Source organism: Asterias rubens, chromosome 9 (genome assembly GCF_902459465.1).
Source record: "Asterias rubens chromosome 9, eAstRub1.3, whole genome shotgun sequence".
NCBI classification, from domain to species: domain Eukaryota; kingdom Metazoa; phylum Echinodermata; class Asteroidea; order Forcipulatida; family Asteriidae; genus Asterias; species Asterias rubens.
In genome coordinates this window covers 5092064-5113105 of record NC_047070.1, presented here as the reverse complement: position 1 = coordinate 5113105, position 21042 = coordinate 5092064, and the positions used below count along the sequence as shown (strand labels likewise).

The following is a 21042-nucleotide window of genomic DNA, read 5'->3' as shown; positions in this document are numbered from 1 at the left end:
CTTTGTTGTGATATTTTCACATGTTTTCAAAACTTATTTTTAGTTATAATAATTATGCGATACGGACAATTATTTAACGTATACTCTTGTCAGATTATCTTTTTAAACAAGTTATGGCATAGACTGCATAGTCAAACAGAATTATTAACAAGTATTTGAAAAGTGAGTCACGGTAACTGCACATTTTGTTATATGTTTCAGCCTAGCGACAATTTCTTGATATGGTTTTAACGTCAGTGATTCGATCAGTGTCAACTCATAACATCCGAGAAAACAAAACAAAACAAACAGACAAACAAAAAGAGGCTCTAAAACATTGAGGTTCAGTTACCGGTTCACCGCAAAAGTTTCGATTTAATAGGAACTTGGATCACGTCCAACAACACTGGTGTACAAATTGCGGTAAGAGGGGTTGACTTGGATGCCATGCGTCACTGTAGGAGCAGCAGGACAGCCGGATTACCAAGCCGACGGAGCTTAAGGCGATACCTCAGAGTGAGTCAAGACATTCTGGTGTTATTGCCGATAGAAAGACAAACAAATCATTATATTTCCCCAAAAGCAACTTTAGGAGTGTTTTTCCCTCCCTCTTTCTAAACGATGTTGAACTTTCAATTTCAGAGAAGGGCATGAAACTATAGCTGGCAATCTTTGGTCATTCAAAACGTTGTGTTGCGATACCGTAAGAATAACATCCTGGAGGTGCCGTGGCAACACAATTATACACACAACGGAAATCAAATCAAGACATTATGGCATCAAAAGGAGCGACTTCACAAACAAAGTTTGACAAATGTCTTTCGAGACTGTTAGAAAAGGAAAGGGTCACACCCCTATGTTCCGACACCCATGTTCCGATACCCTTGTTCCGGGATAACGTCAGTGATGTAATGTCCTAATTCTATAGCTCTAACACTTTCATTAGGTTTGGCACACAGGGTTGTCAGAATATAAGAGCAGTCACCAAAGAAAGACATGTGAATTAAAAACAATCCATAAATTTGGATTCTTTTGTTCGCAGGCTTTGCCATAAACAACGTTCACTGTGGAAAATATCTAACGCAGGAGAATGACACTCAAATGGTAATAGTATAAGGGCATAACGTGGATTAAAACAAAAAGTGTTTCCTCACACACACAAAAAGTTACTCACAACAAACGTTTCCCTTTAAAGTTAGTCCCGTATCCAAAACCTCTTTCTATATAGGTCAACTACCCGCTGGCTCCCATTTGCGTTCAAAATCAATTCACCTGCAAATGACCACTCCGATCGCCGAGGACCTCAGAGTAACGAATCATGCCCCTGGCGGCGGCCGGTGTGAACGGTACTATGAAATGGCCAAATCACGGTGGTGACTTCACGCCACCCATGGAAGAAAACTCGTAACAGCAGTAATTTCCCCCTTAATTTGGTCACAAGTAACGGCAAACTGTTTCAGTTTACCGGTTAATCTGGCTCGCCTTGTGTTGGTTACGAGGTGCCGCGGTTTAGCCATTTTACTCATTATCTAGAGTTCAAGTCACAGGGGCCCGGTAATTCTAACAGATTTCTTCTGTTTGTGGTGTTATATTCACTTTCCTGTCTGTGTTATAGAAGTCTTTATAATATTGTTAGGATACGAACGACCACCTAGCAAGTCAAACTGTCTGGACTACTAATACACAGTACAAAATGTTGCTACAAGTTTTTGAAATGGATTTTTAGTTGACTCTGTATAGATCAATTTGTTAAAAAATCAACAGAAAATAAAAAGTTTAGATAAAGTTTTACAGTATATTTTGGTTATAAAAGGTATGTCTTTCTGACTGATAAATCCTTAGTTAATAAGTCAATCATTTAACCCCGATTTAGTGCTTTATCGCACCCGATGGGCGTCTCAAAGTCTTCTGTATTTTCTTCCTGCATATAATGTGGAGCTACGTTCTGAAGTATGATACCTATCATATAGCACAATGCAATAGGCCTACAAGGTACTGTGGATCAATTTGCTGCCGATCAAACCAGGAACAGGGGTGAAAACCCTTCTATTCTCTGTACGATAAGCATGCACATGGGTTCTTTTGCGTGCTTTGTACAACACACGGGACCAACAATTACATTGCTGCGTCTACGTCCCATCCGAAGACGCAGCAATAATGGTTAAGTGCCTTGCCTACTAATTTAATGACAGAGGATAGTGTCACGACCGGGACTCGAACCCACACTCTGCTGATCAGAAACACCAAGTTCAGCCCGGACGCTCTCATCCGCTCGGCCATTGCACACCACATGGAAAGCATAAAAACAATACAATTTGCCCAGAGAGAAATTGTTGTTGGAACACGACTTCTTCAATATCAATAATTTGGATAAAGTTGTATTCTAAAACAAGTGAATAAAAAAAACATGACCTAATAATTTCCGTGACTAATACATTTGTTAGTAACCAGATAGTGTACGCAATCGACCAGAAGGCCCTTCGTGGGGGAACAGCTTCAGCTGATCCTGATTGCTTAGATTACGACTGGCGATTTGATATCGTCGGATAAACTTATCTCCTCTCGCCCTAATTTCTCTCACCTTATGCTTTTGAATTCTGACACTATATATTTTGCACGTACACACACAATACACTGATTTACAGGGACTCAAATGGTTGTCGCTTGTAGTGGGACATTTTGACCTTGGGTCATCCAGACAGCTTTAGGGGTCAGGGGAAAGTGTTTGAACATTTTTTGCCGGTGTCCCAGGGAATTCTGTCCGCCGGAGAATGGAGATTCTTTCCCCCATTATGGGAAATTAACAAGGGTTGAATGAGGATTCAAAGGAGGGCGGGGGGGGGGTTAAAATCACAGGAGATGGGGCGGGGGCAGAATTCACTGGGACACCGTCCCGCATCTCAAAGAAATATTCCAGTATACACACGATTTGAACTGAGACTGCAGTAATGTTCGAAAGGCAAAGTTCATTATACGCACTAAAAATAGGTGGTAGCTATAAGGTTCAAATAATTGAAAGCTCTTCGATGTTCTCGCTAAAGCCTATTTAGCCTATAATATTCGACCATTTCATCCTATACCGTGAAACACGTTTAACCTGACAACATTCAAACAAACTCGATTAAACAAAAAATAGGGCGACCTCAAGAGACCGTGCCATAATAACATTTATGCAACCATTGATCTCTGGCACATTAGGTAGGTCATGATCGAACCGTGCGAGTTTAGCTGTGGATAATGTCAACATCGATAATTTTCAAGAATCTGCATGTTTTAAGGGATCCGACCTTGACTTCGAAACTATTACCGTATCGACCAATCATTGGAATAAATTTAGACCGTTTATATTGACTACCTGCCACAGCTATGATTACAGCTAGATTTCAGCATCGCGTTGCGTTGAAGTGCAGGACAAGGAGTACTGATGGAGTACTGTATTTGTTTATTATTTTATCATGTATTGAAATTCGAAGTCGCACATTTTAAAAAGTTTACAATAGAATAGCCTTGAGGATCGGAGTAAGCGTGCAATACAAAACAAATAACCAAACCACTTTATATGTACAATCGCAAAGAGCTAGTAAGATTTTTCAAACAATTAAAACTAAAATATTCATATTCAAAATAAACATTAACTTTACTTAGTAAATAGCAAAAAAATCGATATGTATACAGTTGAGGTGTCACAAATAGGTTAACACTAATAAAATTCTTTTGAAACTTTAGAGTTTAGATAAATATAGTCTACACTGGAGTTTAAACGTCATACACAGACATCAAAACATTTATCATTAATTCGAAATTATTTCAAAGCTGGTCTATGATACGCTCATATTAATTTGTGCGCCAGACAGAGATACAAATTACATTTCTTTATTTTACATACAGGCTGGTTCTTTCTTACCATACCAGTGGACCCCGCTTCGAATCCAACCTCAGCTACAGAGTGTGTGGATTTGGTTCTCAGCCTCTACCCGATTGCATGCGTTTTCCCCCTGGGGTGTTTTTCCTATTACATCTTAACAAAAATATTTTAGTTTCCTTCGATCTGTTATTGGCATTATTGCGAAGTTAGTTGTTTGCAAAAACAAATTAAAAAAATATAGATATCAACAATTTCTGACTTGTGCGTTTTGTTAATATTTCAGCTAAGCCTACACATTTCTCGCAAACTCAACAATGTGCGCATGCTCAGAACTACGTTAACATTGGAAATTTACCTAATAAGTCTGCTGCCACCTGGCGTTCGAAAGTCTCCCATTAGGAAAACAAAGATATTATAACAAATGTGCTAAAACAATATATATACAAAATCTGGGAAATTTTTTTCTCGGGAATTATAACAGCTGTAACCAACCTGCCAAATTTGATTGTGTTATAAATAACTGATTAAAAAACACCAATGACTCAAAGAACTGTTTTAGTACAAACCAGATAAAGAAACCTCTTTTTTGAGAATGTATTTAAGAATAAATGTGTGCAGAGAAATTTTGTGTGGAACATTTTAAAACAAAATTACTGCGAACATCGTCGTAAACAAAATGGCGACGACGGACACCAAAGGCGCAGTGGCTTCTCCTGTGGCTTCTCCGTCAGGCATCGTGATACTGGGGTCATCCACGACGCGAATCTTCCATCCCAAAAATCTGTGCGTGTAACACTAATTCAAAGAAAATGAGAAAAGAAAATTTATTGTATTTATTTATTTCCAGCAGGCAACACACAAACATTACATGCAGAGAAATAACACTATAAAAAGTAAGACTACAGAGAACATCAAGCCTGCAGATAACCAACAAAACGAAAACAATCGCTATCTAAAGGCAATCCAGACAAAACAACATACAAAGGCACAATATGTACAAGAGAAAACACGACATAAACATTTGATAAGTTTGGACTAGATGTATTCAACGTGGCTTTAAAGGAACACGTTGCCTTGGATAGGTCGAGTTGGTCTTTAAAAAGCGTCTGTTATAAGTCTGTTATAAAATGCATATGGTTAGAAAGATGTTTTAAAAGTAGAATACAATGATCCACACAAATGTGTCTCGAAATTGCGTGGTTTTCCTTTTACGTTGCGAACTAACACGGTCGGCCATTTATGGGAGTCAAACATTTTGACTGGGGGATTCGAACCCACAACCTTGCGATTGCAATCCTGCAGTCAAACCACTTGACCACGGTTCCTCACCTGGTAGTACACCAAGTCCGGTGTGGTACCGTCTGGTGTCCAAGTTAACACTCCAGCAGAGGCCGATGGGTTGACGCAATGGAGTTCCAATGTATCTTTGAAGGCTGCGAAGCTGTCGTAGTTATCCGGGGACGTTCCGATGGTCTTGGGGCGCCACTCGCAGTACGGACCAACTGTGATTGAACACAAAAGCATTTGTTATGACTTGGATTTATGGGGATTATATAATGAGAAAACAAAAGGTAAGCCTTTACAAAACAACTGAAGGAAGACTAAGGTTTCAAAAGTGCTAATGGATTTTTTTTCAGAAGAAAATCATTTTAAGGTTTAAATCATAATATTAATAATTTTTTAATTTATATAGCGCAAATTCCAACATAATTTTGTTAAAATGTGCTAAACAACAAAATATTTAATAGATACAAGAAAGAATACAAACACATACATAAACGCGTTATTCATACAAATGAATACAAGAAACAGCAATACAATTATTTTTTAAATGAGCAATTAAATTTACAATAAGAATAACCACAATCAAAGAAAATTAAAACGGAGATTAAAAATGATGTAATTATTATTATTTGAATGGTGGATAAACCGTTTGTATTCGGCATTAATGTTTTAACGTTTGGGTGACAACCTTTATGCTTTTATTTTTATATATTTATATTGAGCTTATTATTGGTTGTGGCGGGAACATGTTATTCTTTTACGTATATCTTGTACTTTTAAAACATAAAAATAATACAAAGCATAAAATACAAAACGTAAACATAACAAAACAACACATATTACAAAACATAACACAAAACAAATTGTAAAGTATACATGAAGTTCTTTTTGGTGTACATTTAACATTGTATTTTTGCCCGTAGAACACAAGCAGAATGTGAATACAACAATACAATTATACTCATACCAAACACCAACATACCAAGACACTATAAGATAGTATAAAATTGTACATTATTTAAAGCAGTGTCATAGTCAGGATCGGTACGCCCGAGACCAAGACCAAGACCAGCATGTCCAAGACTCGAGACCTACAACACTGGAGTAAAGATTTATTTCCTATCGGTGGATTGTCTCAAAACTATTTTGAGGTCATGCTTTCGGAAAAGAAAACCTACGTTTCCGGGAAAAACAGTTTGATCGCAAATAATGACAGAGAGCACATTGTGCCGTCTAGACAAAGAACAAACAATTATTTCGAAGCTTCAAAGTAATGTTATACTTCCTTGGTGGAATGAGTTACCGTTCTCCTTGGAAAATTACATTCATTTTTAAAAATCCTCGAGTTATTCATGAAAAAGACCTAGTGTTGGCCCATGTAATGTGGTCGCAGTGTATGGAAATTGCTAAAGAAGTTTTTTAGTCTTGATATTGTAGATTTTGGACTATAACTAGATAATATCCAATTAATTGCTGAATGGGTAAAATGTATTACGATATATTTTAATTCCTGCTTCATCGACTCCCAGTTCAACTTACCTTCCATCCCAGCATATATGTCCACGTTCTAAAAAGATAAACAACAATAATTATACAATTTTAATTTTGTTTATGTACCTTTTACTGTAAATTTGATGTACTTTTATCATTTTTATCTTTTCCATTTTTGGAGGTGTTGAGGAAAAAATTGTATAAATAAATAATATTGCCATGTGAAACGTTCCTTTACATTCCAAAATTTTATCTGTAGCGAACCTCAAAGTTACAAAATGTATCCAGATTGCAAGTACAGTCATGCTCAGTTGAAATTGTGCAATGACACAAGAAATTTCGCAGTTTGCCAAAATAATTATGACCAATTGTTTGCCTCAAGTTAAAAAAAGGTTTGTGTGACAAAATTGCCTTACATTGATGATATAACAATGTTTCACGTCTTACGTTTTGCTCATTTGCCGTTTTCTGTGCGTAGCCTCCTTCCGAGTCGTCAGTGATGTAGAATGGGTGGTATTGGGCCGACAATTGAGGGTCGTTTCCACCGTAGATTTGAAAGGTATAGGTGGTACCACGTTGGACTGTGATCTCGGGAATCAGAAGTTCGTTGACGTACCAAGCGATACCCCAGCCAACTATCCCTGAAGTTTGAGGGGAAAATGTTTTGTTTATGAAACATAAAGCTTTTCGCAAGTCATTTGTATCTTATTCCTGTTTGAATTATTCCTGTTTGAATATTTTTTAATTTTTGTATTTAAGAGGGTGTGCCGCTACCTGTAAGGGACATTGTATAAGAACTAGTGGTTTCATTTTACAAAATGATTTCATTGGATAAACGTGCAGTGACGTATGCTTTCTATATCTGCGTGTTGATTGGTCCGCTGCACTTTCGGTAGTCTGCATATGATTGTAGGTGAAAGGTGATTGTGGACGGGGATTGACCATAGGCTAGAGGCCACTCTCTGGCGTTATTCGCGATTCTCGAAGTATGACGTCAGAAAGTTTAGGCTAGATGACATGCTGATTTGAAATTTATCATCAGAGAGATTTAAAAATGAAACTACAATAATCTTTTCAGACAACTGCCTTTGATGGTCTGTTAGCTTTCTAATCCCACCTGTAATGCCAGTGTAGCCACGTTCTCCACCAGATTGCCCGATCTGTACGGTGAATGATGTAACGCCCTCTATGCGAGACGGTGTCCATGACGTCATGGAGCTGTCAGTGCCGGCTGGCCTGGTGAACTCTGGACAAGTGGTGACGCCCTGGCGACCGAAGTTTAGTTTCAGATCCGCTGTGGGGGTAGGGGTAACAAGAAATTCAGCTCTGGTATAATCAGTAGAGTGTGGGTTCGAGTCCAGATCGTGACACATGTGTCCTTAAGCATGATTGTTTTGTAAAAGTTGGGAGGTAGTGCTTTCTGCTCTACCAGCCATGCTTTTGATGGATGATACCCAAGCCTACATCCGTATATGGACTTAAAAGGGGGTAGCCCTGCTTCAGCCCCAGGAGCAGGCGTTATAACGGCCCCCGGAATAGGTGTTATAACGGCCCCTGGAGTAGGTGTTATAACGGCCCCAGGAGTAGGTGTTATAACGGCCCCTGGATAGTTGATTGTAGCACACCTAGAGTGGCATTCGGGCCTTGTGCATCTGGCGAATTGCATAAAAAAAAGATAAATAAAAAAAAATGGAAGGAAAAACGTATACTAATTTTCACTACACTAAGGGCCTACCTCTTGGTACGCTTGTGTGTTTGGCTACTCGTCCGTCAGGGTTGATTGGTCCCAACGCCCAGGATATGTACACTTCACGATCAGTGGGAATCACTTGATCAACGCTGTCACCTGGGAAATTTAGAATAAAACTTATTATTTTAAAGGCACTGGGCACTATTTGTACCTACTCAAAATAATTGTTAGCATAAAAACTTATACTCGGTAGCGAGCAATGGAGAGCTGTTGATACTATAAAACATGTTCTTATCAGGAGACGAACATTATTTAAGCATGTAAAACGTATTTTTCGTGACATTGTTTTACTCATTTCTCAAAAACTACAACCCCTACGCAAGTAATATTTTAAGTGAAGCGAACAAAATCTCTACTATCATTAACTTCAAACGGTGTAATTTGTAAGTCTGTGGACTTAGTGCTATGTTAAAGCGTACCTGTATTGAGAGGTCTTGTGTAAGATAGACGCACAATACCATTCACCGAGACTAAGTTGCCTACCACTGCGTTGTTTGTCCCGCCAACAGCTGCGATGTCGTCAGGGCATGCCCCTCTACCATCGTTGGTGGAACACTAAAAATAAAGGGAAAAACAGACTATTTTTAAACGAAATTTCCAGAAACCCCTGACAACAGAGACTCTGTAAAAATTGTGAACAAAACACATAAAAATCAGCGCTAAATACAGTTCTCCCGTTGCTTGTAAAAACTTTATCAAATATAAAAACTATATCAAATTTTCATAATCATTAAATGAAGTATGAACCTGGCTTTAAAGGAACGTTACAGAATTGGTAAGAAACAAAAATCGTGAAGATCACAGATTTACATAAAACTTACACGGTCTAATGATGATGATAGTAGAAAACATCCCTTGAAATATTTCTGTCTGAAATGTCATATTTGATGGGAAATAAATAATCTAACTTCGCGTATGGAGTTTATCGCTCAGTGAGCGTTGTATTCATTTTTATTTTGGCATCGATGCAATGCAAAATTTGTAGTCGGTTTTTCACTATTCTCTCATGACCCAGATGGCCAATCGATCTCAAACTTCTACAGGTTTGTCAGTTTAAGTATATGGTTGAAATAATAAAGTGATTACGCTGCCAGCAACTGCTTTGTTAGTAAAGCCCAATTTACATTAAAACATTACAAAAATAAGCATGTTATAAAGCGAGTGGCTTAAATGGTATGAGCAAATGTAATTAATATTGTCCTCTTGTTTAACCTAACTTTTTAAAATTCAAAATTATTTAATTCAGCATTTATGCTGGGAGGACAGTTTTTTTAATACAATATTGTTTGTATATCTATATCTACCTGTGCTTTGGATTGAAGCCTGTAGTCCACGGCCCTGGGGCTCATCGACGCGATGTCCATCCACCCGACCACTACGTCCGATCCCTCCATTAAGGTCTGAGAGTCAGAGCCGCTCAGGCCGAATGCCATGTAGTTCCCGGGGTCAACTCGACCTGCGAGTTCTACTTCGAGGTCGGTGCCGTCGACTCTCCATTTAACTTGAAACTCGTTATCGGACAGTACTTCGCATTGGAACGATGCAGGCTTTTGGAGAGAGAAAAAAAACAAAATAACATCATTAGCCTATGTGGGATGAATTTGAAAATTTGCATGGTGGAAATACGATATAGTATAGCTTTGTGGTACCACCATGTAATGACATTCTCTAAATGAGTTGGGGTGGTTATGAAAAAACAGTGCTGCTTAGGGGCCGTTCACAATTACCAACATTTTCACAAGTGCATGTGGTTTAAAGGGTTTTTGTAAATTTTGTAGATCAAATTTTTGGCCATGACATTAACCCACATCTAGTGTGAATGAAGCTGTATATTTACCGTAGAAGTTTCAGCTTCATACAATGCAAATCGTCAAGTGAAAATCACAGAGCAATTTTTTCAGGAGAGTTGCGTAAAATTAATATCAACATTAATTGTTTGTTAAAGGTACGGCGTGCATTAATCCCCCCCCCCCCGCGTACCGTTTGTACGCTCATGGAGATGTTAAGCATAGAAAGTAGCTAAGCAAGATAAATTATGCTTACCAGAATAAGATTACCAGCAAAACTACCGTGTCACAAGTACAATGTGTGACTGGTGTCTTGCTCACCTATTTTATTTGTCTGTACGGTTTTTATGAATTTTCTGCATTTCATAGGCCATTTTATAATTAGCTTCTTTTTTTCTCTTTTTTTTTAACTCGATGGTTGTCATAAAAGTAAGGTTTGCGGTAACACCATGTAATGATAATCTCTTATTGAGTTGGGGTGGTTCTGAAAAAAAGCTGTATAGGTTTTAATTGTTGATGTGTGTCCACAATTCAGCCCTTTGCTCTCATGTGATATTTTTAGTTAACAAACCAACAATGAATGAATGAATCTAGTTATACATGAGAACAACGACGAGTCTAATAACCGCATCGATATTTACCATAACTTCGGGGACGACAGCGGGCACATTGAGGGCGCTCGACGTAAATGAGATGTGGCCGAAGTTCTGCCTGGCCAGGACGCACCACATACCGATGTTATTGATGTCAAACACGGTCATGCCTTCCGGCATGGTGACCTCAATATCTTGTCCAGTAAAAGCCTGTCCGATTCTCTGGTTGTTGCCGGTAGCTGGTAAGCTGTGATGTGTGGCAGAAACAGCAATACAATTCAACGATAATACAACTCAAATCCTTTTTAATTTCCCCATTGATATCAATGTAACCAAAGCGACGCTGGAAGAAAATAATAGTCTGGTTCCTGTTTTCAAAATTATTATTATCATTCATTATTGTTATTTTGTACAAGGAACATGACCAAGATGGAGACAAAATTAATGATAAATGTATATTATTTGTCAGGCAGATTGTAGCTACTTGTCACGCCCAATGTTTGTCTCTCCTACTGTTTGCGTTTTTGTCTGTCTGTCTGTTTGTCTGTTTGTCTGTCTGTCTGTCCAGTCCTCTGGTTGCCGCATATAAGCTGTGTGAACGAAGCATAAAACTTAACATATCAACGATTCGTTAACTATGAATTCAAATGGCGTTTGAAGCTTTGCATTGTGTGAAGGTAGTGGAGTAGATGAGCAGAGTATACTAATCGAAACGTCAAGACCACAACGGCTCTATTCAGAGCCAACACTCATTCAAAAGATCGAGATAGTACACATGGTTGTACTCGCAAGTTTACTATTTAGTATTATATAACACCCAAGCAGATCATTGCCATTTGACTGGAGGATTGTCCGTCACGTGATAGCAAATAAAAGTACCAATACACGCCGAGTCACTCACCGTGCTTTTTCGTTCCATCCGAATTCGTTGAAAGCTGGAATGTTCCATTCAACTCGGCTCCGCCTCGTTGAATAGAACATTCCATCTTTCAACTCATGAACATATTTGCACCATTGCACTCATAAACATTCATTATATGTATATTAGTTTCTTCTAAACTATGACATAAATGGCGAGCAGTATTAACATCGATGGAAACAAGAGCAAGGGCAGGAGGAGACTTAAATTACTATCGTAGATCAGCTGGAGATGGACGCAACACAACAAGAAACAACTGAGCTTTAGGAGGCTGATGCTGGACCGGGATGCAGTGGAAGGGCGACCATCAGAGGTTCCCCAGATCGTCTGTATGATATAATGTGTGGTGAAGAGGTTTCCAACTAGTGGTTTAATCCCAACGAGGCCTGGTTCTTGATAATTTTACCGAGACGAAGTCGAGGTAAAAGAAACCAGGCCTCGGCGGGTTAAAACCACTAGTTGCAAACCGAATAAACACACTTTGATTCCCATTCATAAATACCTTTTCGGTCAAAAACATCAACACTTTTTGGTCAAAATGTAAAATAAATGCAAAAATTATAATTGTTCAATGATTTCTTTCAACACAACACCCCTCCAGCTATGAAATGGTAAAGCCCTCCGCCGCCCTCGGGTAATGCTGTGCGCGTCGCGCGTATCGCGTGATGTGGCACAACTGTTTCAGCCGTAGTCTGGTCCCCTGACCAAAGATTCCTTGACGTCTCTTGCTACAAATCTTAGGTCAGGTATCACCCACGGTTAACAATAGAGCATGACGCAACTTGTCAGGGTCGGGGGTCATCCCCAGGGAAACCATGTCTGCACTAGTTGCGACAACGTAACCCTCCTCCCGACGGCCGCCAGGCCGGTTACGAGATTATTTTGATCGGCAAATGACAATCTGGTTCAATACGTATAATTTTGACAGCTTGTCACCTGATTTCCCCCATTTTTACCACTTTCAAAAATCATGACAACTAATCCTCAATCAATGTCTAAATGAACACTCAAGTCAAAACACCTTTGAGACAATACTTTTGAAGAAAAAGGACAAAAACTTACCAGATCCCGGAGCGATTTCCCAGGTTTATATATTTTGAACTTGTCGCATCGTTTTGCAAACGCTTTATTTAGGCACAACGCCTGCATTGGCTTTTAATAACAATAGCTGGCATAAAAACTCCTGGATCTACGGCCGACGGGACTGACATTATGATTCCATACCGAACATCAACGATACTGTCCGAATGTTGACGACAACACGTTCGGAACATTTCGGATAACTTCGAAATTTCACGTGATTTTGGGTGATACTGGACCCTAAATTCGACAGAGCCTAGTCGGAGATTTTTGGGTCTGGGAACCAGACCATTTCAGCCGGTGCTCTCGACCAATAGGAATGCAGAAACTGTCTTATAATAACAGGTGCAAGCTCGCGTGTCACGCCCATGTTTCAACATTTGTTTACTGGTCATAAACAAAGGTTTATACACACCCACGTGACGCGCTCTATACCAATAGGAATAGCGAAACTGTCTCAGGTATTTATGAATAATATTTAAGTGGCTGTCTGTTTGTTTTGGTAGTTGTTTGTCTGTTTGTTTGTTTGTTTGGCTGTTTTCTACAAGCTCCTGCTTCTGAATCTGAAACTATTATGTAGGTTTTTCAACAATTACTATATGGGCAGCCAATTATTTTATTTCTCCACTACTAAAAAATTGCGTTCAGGCTACAAAATGAGTCATCTGCTTCAGGTATAATGCAAACCACGAAATTATCTAAAGGAACTTACTCTGGTTTCCATACAAGCTTGATACCGCTCGTTGTGGGAGTACTTCCGGGTCCCGCCCAGAAATATGCATCTAGAAATAAAAAAAACCCAATCATAACAGTAAAAGGGATGGCTTAGCTGTATTCGTATAGGATTGGACGTAAAGCCGTTTGTCCCATGTGTTATGTAACGCATGTAAAGAACCCAGTCCACTTATCGAAAAGAGAAGGGGTTCGCCCGGGTGTTCCTGGCTGTGGCTGCTGTATGCGCCGTAGCACCCTGTAAACCCTTATAAGGTGCTGAATAATTGGTTCTCAGAATTCATCACTGCAATAACCTATCTTTCTTAAGTTTTTATATACTCAGTTCGCCTTGAGTACCTTGTTTGGTAGATACGTGTGATTTATAAGACTTCGATAGTATTATTAATTTTTATTATTATCCGAACAACAGCCTTAGCAAAAGTCGAGAATGACCCAACCAACCTGGTCCATATCCATCGTAATACAGCCCTTCAAAACGGAACGTCTTTGCGTCTAGTACCTTGACGCTGGTCGCACGAACCGCGTGGGCGAACGTCGGTAGAGCACCGAGGTCGTGGACGGCTGGATTGACAAAACTGTCGGCTATGGCTAGGTTACCGAAGTTCGCCTAAAATGCAGAAGGGGATAAAATATTAACAAGTTTGACTTTAGGGTTAGTTTGAAAAAAAACCAAAAACAAAAATCTACAATTTTGTATCACATTATCGGTGAACTAATTTAACTTCGTACAAAATTTTAAATAACGTTCAAAACCGTTTTAATACGATACCTTTTTTTAAATTAATAGGAGAACGAGGATATAAGAACCAACCCTTGCGACATACTGTAATTATAGGACTATTGTAAATAACTGTAGTTAATGTGTGGTGATCATGGCAGCCAAGGGGTCAAACAATTACCGTAAAATATTGATAACGAAATATTTGCGGGGAAATGTAAAAAATTACGAGTAACGTACGTAAAATAACTTTAAAAGGTTACCAGCCAAACTACCATGTCATGTGTACAATTTTTTACTGGTATCCTGCTCATTTGTATTGCTTTTAAGAAGCAGATAAAATTGTGCCCGGCCCAGGTTTTGCTATACTTACACGAAATTGACGACACCACACCGATAACCACTTGTAGTCAGAGACTGTTTTACCCGCTGGGAGACGGACCGATATCTCTGCATCTCCGTACAAGCCTAATTTGACATCCCTGCATCACATAAAACAAAATGGAGAAAACAAAATCAGTAACATAATTGACTGTAGGTGACATTAGACTTAGCACAATGGGTTTAACTGGTGATTCTGTTGGCACCTAAACTCCCCAAAGTCTCACATTGTTATTGGTACACAGGGGAAACGGGTCACGACACAACTTACCAGACATTTTTTAGAGTTGCTATCCTTGCTAAAAAAATTCCCGGACAACTTTGTAATTAAACTTCCCGGAAAGGGCCAAAAGACTATGACACGTCGTTTGTTGTAATTATAAGTTCACCACATCCTCTAGTTTTTAATGAACACATCAAACAATCGTATCTCACTGTAAAATTAGATGTAACGTTTAGTTATTTCACAATTATTGTGTTTTTGCCAATTTCTAGACGACAAAAGTGGTATTTTTCACAAACGACGACTTTAAATCAGGAAAGGCTGTATATAATTATTTCCAGTTGAGTATCGATTATCATGCACCCTTAAGTACTTACGGATTATTAGGATCGACTGGCAATATAGTACCACTAGCATCGGGTCGATCTGTATCACCAATCCATAAAAATGCATCTGGTAGAAAAATCAAAACAATTTACAATTATTCTATTGGTTTCCAATATGCAATGATTAATCAAGATCCTGGCACTAAATGTCCCAGATGTATTGTGTTGTTAATATGGTTTATGGAATGGTTTCAACAAGAATTCCACTTTAAAAATTGCATTTTCGTATCATGGAGTTTTACATAATTTTCTGTGTTCATCATTTTTAAAATATTGCAAATTCCAAGGAGCACTGCCAAAATGGTGACATATTATTTACAGGCAATGTGCCGCTTTAAGGACATTATTGTCATGACCGGAAATCCAACCCATCATGCACACACTCAACCATTAACCATTCAACCATTAGTAATTCAGTCTGATGCACTAGATTAGCCTGTTGCATTTTAATTAAGGCCCTTTTACACGAGAAGCAATGGTCCCTTGCTAAATTGTAGCATGGAGCAATGACCTAGATTTATTGCTCCATGATTGTAGCATGGTTGTAAAGTAATATATACAAATATATATAAACTGTACCTCACGTGAATGGACAACATTTTTTCCCTCTGTCCAAGTTCTTTTGGATCTCTTGCAAACATTGCTACATTTTTACAACAAAAAATATGTTAAAATTAGACAAGGGACCCCAGGTATTAATACCATTAAGCCACTTTCACACGAAAGCAATTTAGCAAGGGTCCCTTGCTAAATTGTAGCATGGTTGTAAAATCTTACAAAATGTACCTCGTGTGAAAGGACAATAATTTACATTATTGTCCAAGTTCTCTTGGAAAATCTTGTCAATTATTGCTACAGTTTTACAACCATGCTAAAATTAGACAAAGGACACCGGTAATAATAATTTATATCATTAAGCCCCTTTGACACTACAGCAAGGGTCCCGTGCTAAATTGTAGCATGGTTGTAAAACTTTACAAAATGTACCTCGTGTGAAAGGACAATCATTTTCTCTATACTACCAAGTTCTCTTGAAAAATCTTGTCAAACATTGCTACCTTTTGACAACCATGCTAAATAAGGCAAGGGACCCTACGTAATAATAATTTATATCACTTTAGACGACTCTGTCATGCCACACCAATAACCAACATGAATAAACTTTTTGTTTGACTTGGATCCTACCTGGTGCCGTGCCATCGTACGTGAACCCCCGGATGAGCAGACGGTCAGAGTCGACGGCGTATACGGTCCCGGTCACCCCGTGATTAATGGTCGATAAACTACCAACGAGTGCACCATAGTACGGGTCTGCATCACATATCGTAAAGGCTGAAATTTAACAAATAATCATCAATAGGACTGTAAGTTTCATCAAAGATTAACTGAAAGAAAAAAAACACTGCCTTCTCACCCACACAAGCTTGCTTTGCTAAGATGTACTCTCTTAATGTAAAAGAGTGAAAAGGCACTCTTTGAAGAGCCATATTATGAATGACATCTCTTTTTCGAGTGGTCTTCCACTATTTTAGATTGAAGTTTGCATCTTTTTGAGTAATTTTTCACTCACTCCTGGAGTGAAACCCCTCTTAAGGAGTGAAATAACCACCACACTTTTTAAAGAGCCATATGAGGGACAGCTCGAAATGTAAAGAGGGGTGTTTTTCACTCTTTTACATTAGAGAGTAGAACAAAGAACCATTCCAACAAATTAAAATGAAATGTTCACTGGTTTTAATTTTAAATGTGTACAAAGACACTTAAACTGGATTAAACAATCGAACGGTTCTAAAAGCCAAAGGTTTACCTAGCATTTATGATGGAAGGGGCTTCTTGATCGGAACTCGGCTTTTGAAGTTGGCAAGAAAGAGTGTCGCAACGAAAAAACCTCAAGGTTTGTTCAAAGACAGCGATTTTAACACTATCAGCCATTTGTACCACCACCGCTACGTGGTTTCCATGACAACAACATTAGTGGAGTAGAGCTATGGAAACTGTTGTCATGGTTACGTTTTAATATGGTTGACGTGATGCTTGTTTAATAAAAAAGGGCGGTATTGAGTGGCGGTTACGAGAAAAGTACCGTATCGATACTCTAACTGACACGATAGGAAAACCGTGTAAAACATTTTAATTATGATTGTATTTTGCATACAGGTTTTTGTTAAGGCCATTTTAATTTTCCCAGTGACGGATAATACAGTTTTGCTAATAATAAATAGTTTTTATGTAGCACTTTTCTTTCCGAAGGGTCTCCCAAAGCGCTCCGACACTATTACCTCTGGTCAATGTGCCTTAAATCATTTCGTAAACCATCTCAGCACCCTGGGGAGTATGCAGCCTGTGCAACATTAATAACTTGCTACTCGGCTAAATCAATCACAAGAACCATCTCTGCCATCACATGTGATAATTTACCCCCTGGGTGAAGAGAAGCAATGACACATGTATAGTTAAGTGTCTTGCTCAGGGACACAAGTGTCACGACTGGGATTCGAACCCACACTCTGCTGAACAGAATCAATAGAGCTTGAGTTTGGTGCTCTTATCCGCTTGGCCATCTATATATTATGCACTGCAGTTGGTTGCCTCAAAGTTTGCAGTAAAAGTTGCCTCGTGTGACAAGGCCCGTAGTTTCGTAATCTCTCCTTGGTGGGAAACTCTCATTACTTTGATATGAAGTGGTGGCGCTGGAGATTCCCGCCCTTGGAAAGGGTCAAATATATTCAAGCCTTTTATCCTTGGTAGCTTCCACCAACAATCCAGTCATGGATGAGCACCTGTATCTGTCCTTGCTTTAGCCAGACATCCGCCCGGAGGTCAAGTCCGGCTTGATTTCGAGAACTTACTAAATTTATGTTTGCTAATTAAAGGGAAGGTACACGTTTGGTAATTACTCAAAACAAATATTAACTTAAAAACTGACTTGGTAACGAGCATTGGGGAGCTGTTGATAGTATAAAACATTGCGAGAAACGGCTTACTCTGAAGTAGCATAGATTTTGAGAAAGAGGTAAATTCTCACTAAAATAGTAAAAGACTTCTAACCAGAAGTCTTTTGTTTCTATCTGAACGCACACAAATTCGTCCAACAAGGGTGTTTTTTCTCTCATCATTTTCTCGCAACTTCGATGACCAATTTAGCTCAAGGTTTGTTACTTTATGCTTATGTTGGGATAACCAAGTAAGAAGACTGGTCTTTGACAATTCCCAAACGTGTACCTTCCCTTTAAAGTTCATGGTACCTATACACTCTAAAACAGTCTTTGATTTTCGACACTTTTCTAAGCATAAGTTTTTTACATACTTGTTTTCAGATGTATATGGCCTTTCACTTTTTTTCGCTAGCCTCATTCAGAGCTTTCCCCCCTCTTCCCACCCTTGATATTGTCCCTTTACCCCCCCCCCTTTTGTCCCCCCTATTCAATTTTTAGGCATTCCCCTTGCTTTTTTTTCTTCATACTTTCTAACTCCATTTCATGTTTCCACTTCACTGCTTATGTTTCACTTAGTTTACCTGTTCATGTTTGTTACGTTGTCAACCTTCGAGAAAGACTCTGCTAGAGGGTCGAAACGAATTTTTTTCACGAAGTGAAAGCTGCTGTAGGCTTTCAGTGCCAAACGTTTGAATTGCCATTAATTTTTAAGAGTGCTTTTGCTAGACGAAAAGTCTAACATTCCCTTTAATTAACCAGCATGTTTATGCATTCCGTGAAAAACACAACTAATGTTGAAAATCGTTCCTTGTGGCCTCTAATTAACTATTTTGTACAATTTATTTCGTGAATTCGCGCGCTTAAAATTATAAAATGACAATGTTTTCCTAACTATGGCAAATTTGGTTCTGTTGTATTGTCTTTACAACTCTAATACTTCAGCGCTTTGAGGTAATTTTCTGCGTCATTTGCTCCTCATTAGGTTCATTCTCCAGTCCATCATCAGGTTAATATCACGGAATGTTTCAGGCCACCAACTTACAATATCTTTCTGAAATCAAAACAACCAAACCGAGACTAGATTGAAGATTAGCCTGGTCCCCCTCCCCCTTTGGTATTAAAAGGTACTTTTACTAGGCAAACAAGATACTTGTTTGCAGACTGCTTTAACTAAATATAGTCATGTCAAGAAGAACAGTGTGTGGTTCCCAGGCATGGTTTTTGTTACTTCTACTACGATGTTTTTTTTACATCAGTCTGTTCTATACAGTACTTCCCCGAGTTCTCTGTAAAATCCACAGGCAAAAAATAATAATAATAATAACTGTACAATTTCGGCCACGAGCAAATGGTAAGAGAATTGGCAATGGAAAGGGAGGGCGTCGACCACCACTTTTTCATTGGACATGAAATTATATAGTATCTAATTTGAAAAAAAATTGTGAAAAGGTGGTGGCGAGGTGCGGAAAGTTACCACTTTTTTACTAATTTTTACAAAAAGGGATATATCAATCAGGTAAATTAGATACTATATTATTTTATTTCGAATGAAAACGTGGTGGCGCCATACGGAAACTTTTCCGTTATCCTTTTTGGAAACCAACTATAATGAGAATTGGCCATCTTTTGCCATACAATGTGATGAAAACTTATAATATATTTATTACTCATTTATGTTTATATTTACTTTTTTAACCACTTGTTTTTTTTAGACGTACACGTACCTTGAAGTATTGCCAGCAAGAGACATGCAGCCCAAACCGCCATCCTCATTAAGAAGGCCGTTAACACTCGGGAGGATAGTATACGCTGTCCACGAAGCCAAAATCTATAACGAGATGCAGTTGTATGTGGTGTTGTCAGTTGGTTTACAGTGTAGAGATGATGTTCACTTTGATCAACACTGTGCCGATTGGGCGAGTGAGCGTATGTGCCAAAATGTTTTTACAATAGGCCTACACCAAATTTGGCCCGCAACGGACCGGATTCTACGTCATAATATGTACCAAAATGTTTTTACAATAGGCCTACACCAAATTTCGCCCGCAACGGACCGGATTCTACGTCATAATAAAAAGAGAAAGTACAGAAACCACAGTGGTTTGCAACAACCAAAGAATGGAAATCCAACCACCGACTGGTATCATAGTACTGAAGGAAAGTACGTCAGCAGCCACATACGTCAATAGCTACCAAGCGCAATGAGGAATGGCACATGACAATGGTAGAGATGGTTATGGAGTCATTCAACTGTGACGTGCCTTTGTTCGTCACTACTGTCTGGTATTTCCCGGCTGGGAGGCGAGAATAAGCAGGTCATAGAATAAAAGGCAATCCCCTCCCCCTATAAGGTCAAGACATGGAAAGTAGTGCATGTTTTTAAAGGCACGGGACACTATTACTTAAAATAAGTGTTAGCGTAAAAGCTAAAAAGGGCTACTTGTTGTCGTTTTGTTGAAGGCACTGAACAAAATCATTTTTAAAATTACTCAAAATAATTACTAGCATAAAACCTTACTTGGCAACGAGTAATAAAGAGCATTGTAAGAATCGGCTCCCTCTGAAGTAACGTGGTTTTTAAGGCAATTTTTGTTTCCAATTTTATTATATATAGGCATCTGAAAGCACACACAGTAATGCAACAATGCTGTTTTTTCCTTAGTTCTCTTGAAACTTTAATGACAAATTGACTCAAAATTTTCCCAGGTTTGTTATTGTATGCATATGTATTTGGGACACACCAAGTGAAAAGACCCTCTCAGGTAAAAAGAAAATTCTTTTTACCACTCGTTTGGTTCTGGTGATGGTTTTGATATGGGCCACCTGTTGGTCTAAGGGGGGGGGAAGCTGTAGGCTGCACACAGAGCCACCTCTTTAGGTTTGAAGTGGGTGGCAACCTCGGACTCCCATTAATA

The 21042-nt window shown here is 38.8% G+C and overlaps 1 protein-coding gene across 1 annotated transcript; it reads right to left on the bottom strand.

Annotated features, from left to right (window-relative positions):
- Nucleotides 1-322: 322 nt before the first annotated feature.
- On the bottom strand, nucleotides 323-20271 carry LOC117294471 (protein Skeletor, isoforms B/C-like). Its single transcript, XM_033776893.1, has 15 exons — nucleotides 19852-20271; nucleotides 16377-16523; nucleotides 15183-15258; nucleotides 14575-14683; nucleotides 13925-14090; nucleotides 13461-13530; nucleotides 10798-10996; nucleotides 9674-9916; nucleotides 8789-8924; nucleotides 8355-8465; nucleotides 7737-7913; nucleotides 7067-7260; nucleotides 6668-6695; nucleotides 5174-5346; nucleotides 323-4639 (listed from the first exon to the last, which is right to left on the bottom strand). Exons 1-15 carry the CDS (start codon nucleotides 19898-19900, stop codon nucleotides 4484-4486), a joined length of 2034 nt encoding a protein of 677 aa, XP_033632784.1. The 5' UTR covers nucleotides 19901-20271; the 3' UTR covers nucleotides 323-4483.
- Nucleotides 20272-21042: the final 771 nt, after the last annotated feature.